This window comes from Hypomesus transpacificus, chromosome 2, assembly GCF_021917145.1.
Source record: "Hypomesus transpacificus isolate Combined female chromosome 2, fHypTra1, whole genome shotgun sequence".
Taxonomy (NCBI): Eukaryota; Metazoa; Chordata; class Actinopteri; order Osmeriformes; family Osmeridae; genus Hypomesus; species Hypomesus transpacificus.
This window is the reverse complement of record NC_061061.1, coordinates 14,275,657-14,289,132: the sequence shown is the minus strand read 5'-3', so window position 1 is coordinate 14,289,132 and position 13,476 is coordinate 14,275,657. Positions and strand designations below refer to the sequence as shown.

General features: G+C 44.0%; 2 protein-coding genes across 3 annotated transcripts; both read left to right on the top strand.

Moving 5' to 3' along the window:
• The first annotated feature begins 157 nt into the window (after positions 1-157).
• brd2b (bromodomain containing 2b) lies at positions 158-9,450 on the top strand. 2 transcript variants are annotated; one of them, XM_047031096.1, is made up of 12 exons: positions 158-804; positions 3,341-3,650; positions 3,974-4,111; positions 4,348-4,495; positions 4,662-4,825; positions 5,011-5,526; positions 5,661-5,789; positions 6,057-6,284; positions 6,465-6,730; positions 6,975-7,297; positions 7,427-7,552; positions 7,675-9,450. In XM_047031096.1, exons 1-12 carry the CDS (start codon positions 773-775, stop codon positions 7,797-7,799), a joined length of 2,505 nt encoding a protein of 834 aa, XP_046887052.1. In that variant the 5' UTR covers positions 158-772; the 3' UTR covers positions 7,800-9,450. The 2 variants fall into 2 exon arrangements, with proteins under 2 accessions (XP_046887052.1, XP_046887043.1); XM_047031087.1 differs by having other exon boundaries at positions 160-804; positions 3,338-3,650.
• A 1,251-nt stretch (positions 9,451-10,701) lies between these two features.
• On the top strand, positions 10,702-12,071 carry LOC124480120 (vitelline membrane outer layer protein 1 homolog). The gene is made up of 4 exons (XM_047039204.1): positions 10,702-10,957; positions 11,125-11,237; positions 11,534-11,837; positions 11,951-12,071. Exons 1-4 carry the CDS (start codon positions 10,742-10,744, stop codon positions 11,954-11,956), a joined length of 639 nt encoding a protein of 212 aa, XP_046895160.1. The 5' UTR covers positions 10,702-10,741; the 3' UTR covers positions 11,957-12,071.
• The last annotated feature ends 1,405 nt before the right edge of the window (positions 12,072-13,476 follow it).

Below are 13,476 nucleotides of genomic sequence, written 5' to 3'. Positions count from 1 at the left end.
TTCCAAACTAATAGATATATTGTGAGGATTCTAGTGCTTATTATTAGTCTACTATGTATTTAGCAATCTAGTAGTCTGTTATTTATTCAGCACTGACATGCACGCCCCCTCTTGAGACGTTTGACACGACTGCCACCACCTGGTTTGGTGTTGAGACTGTCCAGTGTGTCGTGCTTTGCGTTTTAGTCACGTGATTTATCGGATAACTATTTGAGTGCTTGTACGTGTAAGCGAAATATGATGGCAGAAGAAAATGGTAACTCTTTGTAGTCTAACCATATGTCAATGCATACAGGATTGAAGCATTACTAGCTAGATGATGTATCTAGCTAACATGGATCGTTTAAACATTTACGTCCTTACTTTTAACGTGTGTCGCTTTTTTAAACGAATCTACCAATATCGAAGTGGTAAATAACTTGAGTTCGTCGAGAAAGCAAATATTGCGTTTATTCTTGTAGCTACTTTAGTGGGAAGCTCATCTTGCAGCATTATAATAAGGTATATGCCAAATTGTATGATCAAGTAAAGGGTGTTCTAGGCAGTTGAGTTAAGGCTTGTATTCCGCGTTGAAAAATATTTTATGTAGCCAATGAACTATCAGGATTGGTTGACAGCCTACAGGAAATGCAAGGAATGCCACATGGTAGGTTTATAAAGCAACCGACGGAAGCTGATCGGCGCCATTTCACTGCTTTCGTGTTGAAGTCTGTACGAACGTAAACACAACAGTGGAAATATTGGAACAAACTAAAAATCCGAATCCATCCTGATGGAAACGGCCATTAACCCACCTCTTGACAGGTACTATTCAATACATTGCATGTGGATACCGATAAGATATGGAGGTTTGGCATAAAATATATTGAACTGGTATGACTGGTATGACCATAGCTATCTGCTAGCTATCTTGCAGCATTTCTTCTTTGAATCTAGCCGGGTGTTCTAGCACAGCTAGCTTGCTTTCTAAGTAGCTGTTAGCTAGGCAAGCTATTCCCCATCCACCGACAGGGAACTTATTCAGGGGAATGTTGTTATTTGGACAGGTAGCTACTAGCTATTGTTAGCAAATGCACGCAAGTAGTGTCAGAGACTGATCTGGTGTATAATGTTACTAAAACGAATATCCTGTCGCCGGAACAATTGTTATTAGTACAGCCTATTAGCTAAAGCCAGCATTAGTCATTCTTTTCAATTATGAAGCTTGTCACTAGTGAAATGGGTGTCTAGCACTACCCTTGTGTAGTTTTACTAAGTAGCTGGGACAAAACAAATGGTAGCGGATACATTTTGCATGCCGCTTGCCACAGTAGCTGTAAACAACAGTTCTGCAAACAGCTGGATTGAGTCATTCATTGAGCGGCATTGCACCAGGATCCTTCACGGTCCACCGCCATCTTTGTGCTCGGCGCAACTGTAGCAAGCTTGCATTTGATTATTTTAACTTTTCCTCCAAGTTGACGTAAGCACTTCAGTATCCTTGTTATTTCCCGTAAGTTGGGTTTTCAACTATCCATTCACGACATGTTTACATGTCATATTGGCTAGGTACTGGACGCTACTCGGTTAGACTGAGATCAAGCTTTATCGTGCTGACTCGGCTAGCTTGATCGTTTGACTACTACTGTAAGATGTGGTCGGTAATTTGAATTCAGTCACCGAAAATCTTAATGTGTCGTGAAGAACCTAGCCAGATCAATTAATTATATGCAGTGTACCTAGTGCTGCGGAGTAGTTTTAGTTGTGATGGCCTATAATATGTTTACAAACACATCTTAAAAAGGCGGGGTGGTGTCACAGTATTGAGGTGGTAAGGAGCACTGCATGTTTAGATTTGTTTACATTTGGGACTGATGTTGATAACCAAAACTGAACAACACAATTTTAACGCTAAAGTAGGCCTACATGATTTAAATAGTTTGTACAAGTTGATGAAAAGGGAACGAGTCCAAAAAGTTATTTTGTCCTTTCAATCAATAGAATTTTTGATGATGGCACAACGTTTAATACTTCCGACTACCGTTTGTCACACTGCCTGACAAGAGCTGCACCAGGTGCCACATATTCCTTCTTAAACGGAACTTTCTGTCTCTGCCTTTTGATTCTCAAAGATTGAGACAAAGCTTCTCAGCGAAGGAGCACCCACATACTTTTTGGCAAGAACAGGAAACCTACTTTATCTGGTTGACCAGTTGAGGTCAGCTATTAAGGACAGTTATTAGGACAAAGGTTCATGATTATCTAGCCTAAGTCCATGAAAAAAAAGTCTGATGTTTGATTATCATTTTTTCCTGAAATTTACCCATTTGTATTTTGTGTTAGAATTTGGGATTTCGTTATACCTTACATTTTTGTTTGTGTTAATACAACTGGTAGTTAAATGTATGCTAATAAGATTATCGGTGACAACATGCGTCTATTTTTGTCCTTAGGAGGTTTACTTTGTTAAATCACATCCAGTGTTGTGGGTGTGTGAGTAGATCGAGGTGAGACTAGAATACATTCTTAAACTTGGCATTCATTTGTGTGTCAGTGGAGCATGTTTGTGCCAGGACTCTTGACCTGTGACACTTGAGTTGATCATATTCAGCCTCTGCAAAAGAGAGGACAAGATATGTTCTGGATGTGTTCTTTTAGACTTCTTATCTTTGTCATGGAGAGGTACATCTTAGTTTAGGAATGTATTTTTGTTTGGAAGTCTGCTTAATTCTAATGTTGGAAGGTTTATGTCAATTAAAATAACACAATTAGACTGGCCTAGGCATTGTTTAACCATTGGCCAAACTGCCCAAGTGCAAATTTCCACCAATGTGCAGTTTCCATGGCGAGACTAGCATCCACAAGGGTTGCCATGGCAGTGTCAAAAGTGGCAGCCTATTGACAGGATTATGGTTTCTGTAGAGATGAGACAGAGAGAGCTGTGTTGTGATTAAACCAACACATACAGGAATGGGGAATTAGATCTTCGCAAATGGCTTAGACTTCCCGTAAATTTAAAAGGGATCATTACTTACTTATAGTATCCAGGGATTAACAATAGTGGACCATGGAGAATACAAAAAGGTTAGCCTATATCAATGACGTAAGAAGGAGAGATCTCCACTTTTTTTACTCATTTGTTTTCCCATTGACACGTTTATTGTTGCAATGATAATGACTTGCTCAAAGGGCATGCAGTGACATGAACAGTATGTCACCGATAACTCTTACCTTGTACCCTTCCACTGCTCTTCTCCTCTCCCATTCTGTCTTCATCGTCTCCTTTTTCTTTCTAATTGATTTCCCTACGTATTTCCCTCCTTTTGTGCCTCTCCGTCCTCCTCGACATGACGGACAGCAGTTCTCTGGCGGGGCTGTCTGGCGGTGGAGGTGTCATCGGGATGGAGCAGGGTGCCTCAGGCCCTGGCAAGCGCATTCGCAAGCCCTCGCTGCTGTATGAGGGCTTTGAGAGCCCCTCGCTGCCCCACGCCGCCACCTTGGGCTCGGGGCCCCCCGCACCACCCCAGCCCCCTGTCAAGGATCCGGGGCGCCAGGGCCGTATGACCAACCAGCTGCAGTTTCTACAGAAGGCCCTGCTGAAGTCTCTGTGGAGGCACCACTTTGCCTGGCCCTTCCACGAACCTGTGGACGCCTTTCGGCTCAGTCTGCCGGTGAGTTGAGACTTTTCGGAGGTTTCCGCCCTGTTGATAAAGGGCCAACACTTACTGGCCGATTATCTCGGCTGTGGTCGCAGACTAGAATATTCCCAGCGGTTACGTGCCCATACCCAGTGGTTTTTGCTTAATTTCAGTAAACCCAGTGTATAGGATTATTAGCAAATATCAGCCTGTTCATTCTGAGCTGTACTGGGCATTCTTATGATCTGTTTGTGTGTGACCCTCCACCTGGTCATTTGAAATCTGTGGACCTGTGAGGATGGTGCTGTAGACCTCCTCACATCACATGAAATCATCCATCCTCTATTTTTCCACAGGATTATCATAAGATCATCAAGCAGCCAATGGACATGGGCACCATCAAGAAGCGCCTGGAGAACAACTACTACCGCAGTGCTAGCGAGTGCATGCAGGACTTCAACACCATGTTTACCAACTGCTACATATACAACAAGGTAGCATACGAGTTTACCCAACAATTCGTTATCATATAATGGCTTCCAGCCAGATTGAAAATACCAAAGGATTTTTATTTATTTATCCCAAATTGCTAGAATTGCTGCCCTTATTCATATGCACCATTTTGAATCCAGATTTAATCAATTTGAATAAATACAAAAATGTCTTGATGTAATCAACCAGGTCATTTTTATACTGGTAAAAAGTGTAATATGTTTATGTATTCTTCCAGCCCACAGATGACATAGTGCTGATGGCCCAGTCTCTGGAGAAGGTCTTCCTACAGAAGGTGGCCCAGATGCCCCAGGAGGAAATTGAGCTGGCCCCTCCTGCCCCACGAGGCAAGCTGGGAAAAGCTGGCAAGGGTCGCAAGGCCAACGGTGAGTCGCCAGGATGGATGTCGTGGGGAGACGCTTGCAGCACAGGAATGGTTAAAAGGGATCTAAATGCACGTGTTCAGGACGAGCTATGCAGGATATGATGAATGAGCGTGGTGTTGGTTTGACCGTTGTGGGTGTTTTCTGTTTCTGTCTCGCTTTATCTCAGCTGTGAGAGCCCACCAGGTGCCGGCTGTGTCTCAGTCCGCCTACTCGCCCTCCTCCTCAGACACCGCCGACTCCATGCTCTCCAACTCCCCCCAGACCGTTCTGACCAAGAGCCTGCCTCCTGCCTCCATGCTAGGCATGCCACACACACAGCCCACTGCCAAGGTACACGCCTCGTCGATGGTGCACTAATATGGACACGTTGCGAATAAGCTGTACATTTTGTGCTAGCCGTCACACACTGCAGTATTTTGAGTATTTGGATAGAGAGACAAAATTTGTGTTTGCTGCAAGTCTTTAACAGCCAGAATATCTGAGAAATGTCTCTCTCTCTCTCTTTCAATCTGTAGAAGAAGGGAGTGAAGCGGAAGGCTGACACCACCACCCCCTCCACCATGGGCCTGCCCGTGGGCGTCGGAGCCCGGATGGTGGGCCTCGGGAAGGGAGGTCACGGGGGCCAGGTTCATGACCCCTCCTCTGCACTCTCGCTGTCCTCCTTGGGGGGCATGGGCATGGAGGCCCCCCCGGGTATGGGCCTGGTCAGGGGTGCCGTAGGGCCAGGGGGGCCCGTCCTGCTCCAGCCCATGATGGCTGGGGGTGGGAAAGTCATGGGCCGCAGAGGAGGCAGCGGACGCCCCATTAAACCCCCCAAGAAGGACCTGCCAGACTCTTTGCAGGTCCCGCCGATGCGGCGGGGCAAGCTGAGCCAGCAGCTACGCTATTGCAACGGGGTTCTGAAGGATCTGGTGTCCAAGAAGCACACGGCGTACGCCTGGCCCTTCTACAAGCCTGTCGACGCCTCAGCTCTGGGTGTGCACGACTATCACGACATCATCAAGTACCCCATGGACCTCAGCACCGTCAAGGTGAACCTCCAGCAGAAAGCTCGACGTGCCCTTTTTTAGACCTGATCGACTCTGTGGACGTCATTAGAGATATTGTTTCCAACTGTTTGTGTCGAAGCCTAACTGTTGTCTCCTGCTCTCTGTCCTTGCCTCAGAGGAAGATGGACTGTCGTGAGTACAGGGACTCTCAGCAGTTTGCGGGGGACATCCGCCTCATGTTTTCCAACTGCTACAAGTACAACCCCCCTGACCACGATGTGGTAGGCATGGCCCGCAAGCTACAGGTACTGAAGTCTGCCAACGCGTAGAAGCCTTGTTCTCTGTAGCAGCAGTAAATTAGTCCCTTGTCATGTCTGTTACGTGGATGAGAACATGCATTCTTTTGGTCTCCTCGTAATTCTTTATCCTTTATCTCCTCGTTTTTCCTTGGTTTCCTGTTATCTCATATCTTGTCATTACAAGCTCAGGGTATTGTTTGGTTACTCAGGGACACGTGGCCAATGTAGTTGACCAGCAACAAATGTCTGTCTCTGTCGGGTCTGTCCATCCAGGATGTGTTCGAGTTCCGCTTTGCCAAGATGCCTGACGAGCCTGTCAAGGATCGTCCGGCCATGTCCCTCGGGATTCGTCCCTCCTCGTCCTCTTCGTCCTCCTCCTCCTCCTCGTCGGAGAGCGAGCCCAGCAGCGACAGCGAAGAGAGCAGGAGCAGCCCGAGCTCAGACAGCGAGGAGGAGCGGGCCCAGCGGCTGGCTCAGCTGCAGGACCAGGTCTGCACACAGGTAGGACACTCCTCCCCCCGGGACCAACGCAGGCACTCAAATGAAAAAAAACTATGCAATTGTAGCAGAAAGTGGATTATCTATTGTCTGCAAATATGCATAGCTTGAAATTACACATGGCCACGGAATGTCTGATCAGTACAAAGTTTTCCTTTTGCGTTCCTTCCTTTTGATGTATAGCTCCGAGCCGTGCACGAGCAGCTGGCAGCCCTCTCTCACGGGCCCATCATCAAACCCAAGAAGAAGAGGGACAAGAAGGACAAGAAGGAGAAGAAGAAAAAGAAGAAGCCGGAAAAACGGGGGCGAGGGGGAGGGGAGCGAGGGGGGGGAGGAGGAGGGGAGGAACGCGAAAAGCCGGCCAAGGTTTCCAAGAGCAAGTCTGGACGAGGGACTGGGGTAGTGCCCACCCAGGGCAAGAGGGGCCCCGGTCGCAAGAAGAACAGCAAGTGAGTGACGCACAGCATGACCTCCGACTAGTTTGTCTGTTTATTGTATTTGTCCTTGACTGTCTGTGTTTTTCATTTCCTTTTTACATTTGTTCTCTATATTCCCCCGTTTGTTTGGTCTGGCCTGGCACAACCTATTCAATCTACCACCACTAGTTTTGATCGTGTAGACACTACCACACTCGTACTCTAAATACTTCAACAATCCATAACACGTCCTGTACGTGTCCCCCTCTCTCCTCAGGACCACCAAGAAGTCCCAGGCGTCAGCGGCCCTCTACGCCCCGCCGGCTTCCTCCATGCTGCCCCACTACGACTCCGAGGAGGAGGAGGAGACGTCGCCCATGAGCTACGACGATAAGCGCCAGCTCAGCCTCGACATCAACAAGCTCCCGGGCGAGAAGCTGGGCCGGGTGGTCCACATCATCCAGGCGCGCGAGCCCTCGCTGCGCGACACCAACCCGGAGGAGATCGAGATCGACTTTGAGACGCTCAAGCCGTCCACGCTGCGGGAGCTGGAGAGATACGTGATGACTTGCCTGAGGAAGAAGCCCCGCAAGCCCTACGGTAACAGCAAGCCCTGCTTCCCCACCACTGCATCAACATGGTTTCACAATAGCAATAAACCCATTTAGACTGAATTATTTATCTTTTTATAATATTGTTAACCGGTGTTAACCGATTTGTATGTAACAGTGAAAAAGATGGGAAGTGGGAAGTCGAAGGAGGAGCTGACCCAGGAGAAGCAGAGAGAGCTGGAGAGGCGGCTGCAGGATGTCAGCGGACAGCTCAACTCGGCCAAAAAGCCCCAGAAACCCAAAGGTAAGCTCGGCGGTGCGATTCTCTCGCTCTCTCTCTCGCTCTCTCTCTCTCCCCCCCCCCCCCCTCCCTTTTCCATTCTTCACGAGCGTGTTAATAATCGAGCCCCTTTCGCCACCCTTCAGTGGAGAAGCAGAGCAGCGTGGAGCCTCACGCCCAGCCCTCGCGCCTCAGCGCTAGCAGCTCCAGCTCCGACTCCTCCTCCTCATCATCCTCCTCCTCAGACACCAGCGACTCAGATTCTGGCTGAGCCACCAGCCACCACCAGCCAAGAGAGAAGCACCCGGAGAGAAGAACTCAGGGACATGGGTGGTACAGGGCTAATGTTGTATCCCCCCCTCCTTGAGTTGACAGGAAGGGGGCAGCCCTGACGAGACACCCCAGGTGGAACGCTCCATTTCAAAGCAGGGCGGGGGGGGATTGTGGACTTTGTATGTGAAGACAGAGGAAGAGAGATCAAAGGCCAGCATGTATACACGCAAAACAAAAACACTAAATGCCTTGATTTTCCTATAATTCTCTTCTCTAACCTGTGTAAATACTTGTACAAATGTATCTATGTTTCTTTTATAAAGAAGAATTTTATGGAAATCCCCCAAAGAGGGGAGACAGGAAGTGAAAAGATGTAGTGAGATGCTCTTTATCCTAAATCCAAATCCTCGACCCCCGGTATAGCACTTCCATGGTTCATTGCTTCCCTGAGATCCTGGAAAAAACATTGCAAGTTGGAAGCACTGTGATGTAAAGTCTGGCTGGCTTTCAAGGTTGGATTGAGCTTTTTCCTCCCATATTGCTGACATCGTCCTGATATGTTTATATTGGCAAAGGGGCCTTCCATGACAGTGAAAAAAAAACTAACAAAAAACAGGTACTAGATGTCAATTTTGGGTGGTGTGTTTTGTCTAGTTACGTGTATTAGATCTGCAGTCACAAGTGAGTTTATTTTGATTTCTTAAGCAACTACCTGAGCTGTCCTTCTAACCTGTATTTCATTAAGGTGTCGTCGAAGATAAAGTTCAGTTTGATTGGGTTGGAAATGTGTCTAAACATATTTCCATAATGTGTGGATTGCAGTTTCTGCACAAGTGGGCTGCTTGTGGTGACTACAATATAGACAAAACCTTGAGTCAGACTTCGAGATGTGTTCTTTGGGTTATATTGTCGGACAGATTCACCAAATAGCATATTACGTTTTTGAAACACTTGGACTAACCGTGGATGTGTCGCTATTGATAAATAACAAATAGAAAATCATGTTAAACTTACCCACTTCCACAGCATGACATGCCAAGCCTGGAACTGGAAATCACTATGACGATTAGCTGTTTTGTTTGTAAGCAACTCTTGTCATGCTAAATTTCATGGTAGCATAGCCCTGTACTAAACAGTTGTTACAGCAGGCTGGGTAACACATACATCATTGACCTTCTAGAAGTTGCAAATGCTGTTGGAATGTAAGAGATGTAAGCTTTTCTGTTGCACCTTCATTTTTGTAAAGGACATTTATTTCTGGCAGATGATACTTCTGGTCTCTAATTATTTAGAAATCCTTGGACATTTTATGTATCTTAGCAACTTGAGGTTCTTAGTTGAACCAAGAAAATTCACTAGATGGTAGATGTACACAAACTGTTACTGAACGATCTGTAAAGAATCTACTGTATGTAATATACTGAATGTCAAAGTCTTTGTTCAAACAGTGAGTATTTTTTCCTGTCCTGCTTTTCCTTTTGTATTCTATATTTCTCCTCAGACGTGACACTTCTAGTTATCGTTTGTTTTTTTACAAACATGTTATGGATATTGTTAGCCCCTGGTTGACTGGAATGCTGCCTCAGAAACATACCTTTCATTTTACAACTGTATAATAAAAGAAAAAAATCCTCTTCTATGAAACAAGAGTTCTTGTTTACTTGATCTCTGCAGCCCAGAAGCAAATTAAACACAGGCCTGTCTGTTTTCTCCCTCCCCAGTTCAATCACTTAAGGATTTTCTACATAAAAAGGAAGCGCATAGGCTAATATTTGTGTGTACAGTAGGTGGCAGCGGTTCATTTTTATGACTGGTTAGGCTGCGGCTGGTGGTATAAAGACGTCACCATGTGTAAGGTATGAAAGGAAGAAGCATAATACAATGATCTTTTGGACACCTGAGTCACCTAAAAATGACTGGGGTGTGAAGAGAAGGAACACGTTAAATTACTGAGACAGAAATTGCATTAAATAATACTGTTATTTACCATAACGGTATATTAGTGTGTTATACGGATAAAGAGAGTTTGTTATAAGAAGCTCAGGCTTTCCTCAATTAACCTTAAAGAGTATTAGGATAAGATGCCAGTCACAGTTTTCTAAAAGTATCCTTTCATTTCAGTCATCCATGTATATAAGAAAATAAAAGGTTCTTCCCACATAACTTAGTTTTTTTCTAGTACCTGTTTGGCCTGCCATATGATTTCAGATGTTACCCAACAGCACTGCATAAATAAAAAAAAGTTATTTAAGGACTTTATTATTTAATGAATATATCCATTCAAATTATGTGATATATTCCAAAATAAAAACATGACTTTTCTAGATTTAAAGCATAAATAGGACCGTGGGAATGTAACACACACAGATATTTGTTTTTGTGTTATCAATTAAGGGTTCATTTCCCTCAAAGTTTTCCTCAATAAAACATTGTCATGTATTTCTCCACAGTATTCAGTAGCTTTGATCTGTTGAAGCTTTCATTTCAATCTTGATCTGTGTTTTCATTGTGCATTAGCAATAACATATTATTTGGTAGGTAAGATATTGATAGTTATAGCTGTTTCTGCAACCAAGCTGTGATGAACATGAAAATCCACTTTGAACTGGATTTGCATGGTCATCATGAACATATGAATGTACACATAGTAGTTGAGTCAAGATAGTGTTTATAGGAACTTTAACATAAATTTATACTACTACCATGGCTAGACAAAATCATTGATGCACAGGCATGCAGGATAAAGGTGCAGTAGAGGTCTATGACTACATGTGGCAATTTACAGTATCTGACCATCTGTTCTACTACCCACACTGGTTCACAAGACTGTAAATAATTAACATACAGATAACAATGTGGAGGCCACATCAGGCCAGGCCAAACTATAAGAGATTTCAGTTCTCAGTTGGCTTTCTGTGTCTTCAGGCTGAGACTCTAAACATGGCTATCTTTCTCCCAATTGTTGTGGTCCTTGCTACGTTGTCCCCTAGCCTCTCTGCATCTGGGGAGAAGACGTTCGTAGAGCGTGCAGGCACGGCATACAGTAGCAGACCCTACTCATCTGTGCTTACCGTGTCCAATGGAGAGCAGTTTGGGAATTGGACATGGCCTGAGATGTGCCCTGACACATTCTATGCTGTTGGGTTCAGTCTGAGGGTAAAAACTATGTGTAATATGTGTCTACAATTTACAGATTGCGAGTTTGAGAGAGTTTGGTTAGATTATTTTTCCGTTTTGGAATCAATACAGTTGTGCATAGAAGTAACCCACACTACCATTTGGGTTAATTTCATGCTAGCATGTGTCTGTCTACTCTCTTTCAGGTGGAACCTAAACAATATGCTCTGGATGACACTTCCCTCAATGGCATTCGCCTCATTTGTGCCAAAGCCGAGGACAGGAGCTTCCTTTATACAATCGAGTCTCACACTGGATAGTAAGATAACACTTTAGCTCTTAAGGACTTGTTAAACTTCTTTGTAAACTTTAGCCTTCTGCCTTGTGTGAGTAGATTAAATGTAGGGTACAAGTCAGGATTCTGTCTGATCATGTAATTTTTGGGTAAAAATGTTGTTAAGATATGAGAATTGAGGAAACTTGAGTAACTACACCTATATATCCCCGGCAATTCATCAAAAGAGCTCCCTCTGTCTGTTCCATGCTCCCTCATGAACTCTTTTAGCTCATTTACCTTTTCCCCCCTTCCTTCCCCATTGTACTCCTCGTCTCCAGCTATGGTGATTGGTCGAGCCCTCAGTATTGCCCCAGGGGAACACTCATCTCCTTCCAGCTGCGTGTGGAGCCACACCAGGGCATGTTTGGTGACGACACTGCCGTCAATAACATCAAATTCCGCTGCAGCAGCAACCCAGTTCTGGAGGGTACCGGCAATGAGTGGGGAGAGTACGGCACCTGGAGCCAGGAATGTGGTAATGGGGGCATCTGTGGCATTGAAACCAAGATGGAAGAGTACCAGTATGGGCTGGACGACTCGTCTCTCAATGACGTGCGTTTGCACTGTTGCTCCCAGTCCCAGGTAAAACAAACAAGAAGATTGTAGTTTGTTGGTATTTATGGATTTCTACCAATGTTTATATTAGATGGCTTTTATTTTGACCTTGTCATTATTAGCATGATGCTTTTTTCCAGAAATGAGTAACAGCTTGTGAACCACTTCAACCTGGAAAACAAACCTGGACCAAACTAAGGACCCCCTAGACTTTGTTGTTATAATGAATGAAAGGGAAACTTATAAAATAATAATACTTTGTCTCTCTTGTTATTCTTATTTAGTTTTTTTTGACACACAATTTAAATATGACATGGTCTACAATTTACAAGTAGGCTACACAAGTAGCTTGATTTTGACTTATACGTCTTTGACTTGAGATCTCCTTTATAGTTATAATTTATGGTACACCATCACTCTCATCAACATGAGGACATATGTTTCAATACAATGTTTCTAATGAACCAATAAACTTTGAGCAAAGTCATAACAATAGTTAGCACAAAATGAAGTTGCTGACACATACATTTTTCCTCCTCCTGGAATGAAGCTAATTAAGAAATGACAAGAGACAGGATTAATTCATTTACAGTTTAAGGCCTGAGTGAGACAGATAAGAAGGCGATTGGTACACTCAGAGGTGAATTAATGAATCGGGGAGTTGTTAATCTAGGCCTACTACTGATGCTGGGTGTGTGAAAAATCTGAAATAGAGAGACTTTTATCAAATGCCGAAGCAAAGGTTTTTAGAAGATATTGCAAAGGAAAGCAGATTAATATTGCCGGATAAATTGTAAAAGCTTCTGACAACATGTAAATATGTTTAGAGGGGAAGGGGCTATAGTTTATTTAAAGATTCCTCTGTATAATCACATATAATGTGACACAATTAACCTTATAAAATAGCAAATCATAGAATGCTGGGACTGATAGCTTATAGTGGTGCCATTGTGGAAAATGTGCTTCCCTTTTATATTTGAGCATAAATAAATCATATAGGATATAGGAAGGGGCAAGTGACTGGCTTTGTCCGTGACAATTTGTCACTAGGTGGCAGGCTTATCTAGGAGGTGGATCACAGGAATCATGATCCTTCACAAGATGGCTGAGATGTACTGCAAATCAGTCAGGTAACTAATAACTGATGTGGGTGACTGTTGTGTGAATACCTTTACATCTCTGTTTTGATACATATGAAAGTGGCATGTGTACTCATTTCTATTCAACCAAGGCATAATAGTCAGGATAATTATCAATTTGAGGAAATTGTAAAACTGAATACCTTCAAAACCAACACCAATCTGATCTTCTTATGTGGCAGATTTGTGGAACAGTATTTTTTCAAATAGAGGTGGAAAAATAAGAATAATCTTACAGTCATAAGAAATGTGTACTTCTGACCAGCTTCTGTTCATAGCACACTTAAAAACTACTGCATCAACTCCTCCAAACACCAAGACCTCCAACACCTTCAGAGTTGTGATTTTAGTGGTAAAGTCCTTCTCAAAACCAGCTTGCCCTCCCATGATTCATTCATGATTACTTTCATAAGCACAATGGTCCAACTACATCACTCATGGGATATTTCTGTAAAATATACTTTGGAAACGTTTTAGGTCTTGATTTATTTATTTTTACCCAAAAAATGTGACCCCAAATCTACTCC

Bases quoted from the DNA above. Each gene is read 5' to 3' on its own strand.
- brd2b (XM_047031087.1), top strand. From the start codon at position 773: ATGGAAACGGCCATTAACCCACCTCTTGACAG. The intron at 805-3,337 runs GTACTATTCAAT...CATGACGGACAG, and splicing joins ATTAACCCACCTCTTGACAG to CAGTTCTCTGGCGGGGCTGT. The intron at 4,112-4,347 runs GTAGCATACGAG...GTATTCTTCCAG, and splicing joins ACTGCTACATATACAACAAG to CCCACAGATGACATAGTGCT.
- LOC124480120 (XM_047039204.1), top strand. From the start codon at position 10,742: ATGGCTATCTTTCTCCCAATTGTTGTGGTCCTTGCTACGTTGTCCCCT. The intron at 10,958-11,124 runs GTAAAAACTATG...ACTCTCTTTCAG, and splicing joins CTGTTGGGTTCAGTCTGAGG to GTGGAACCTAAACAATATGC. The intron at 11,238-11,533 runs GTAAGATAACAC...CCTCGTCTCCAG, and splicing joins ATCGAGTCTCACACTGGATA to CTATGGTGATTGGTCGAGCC.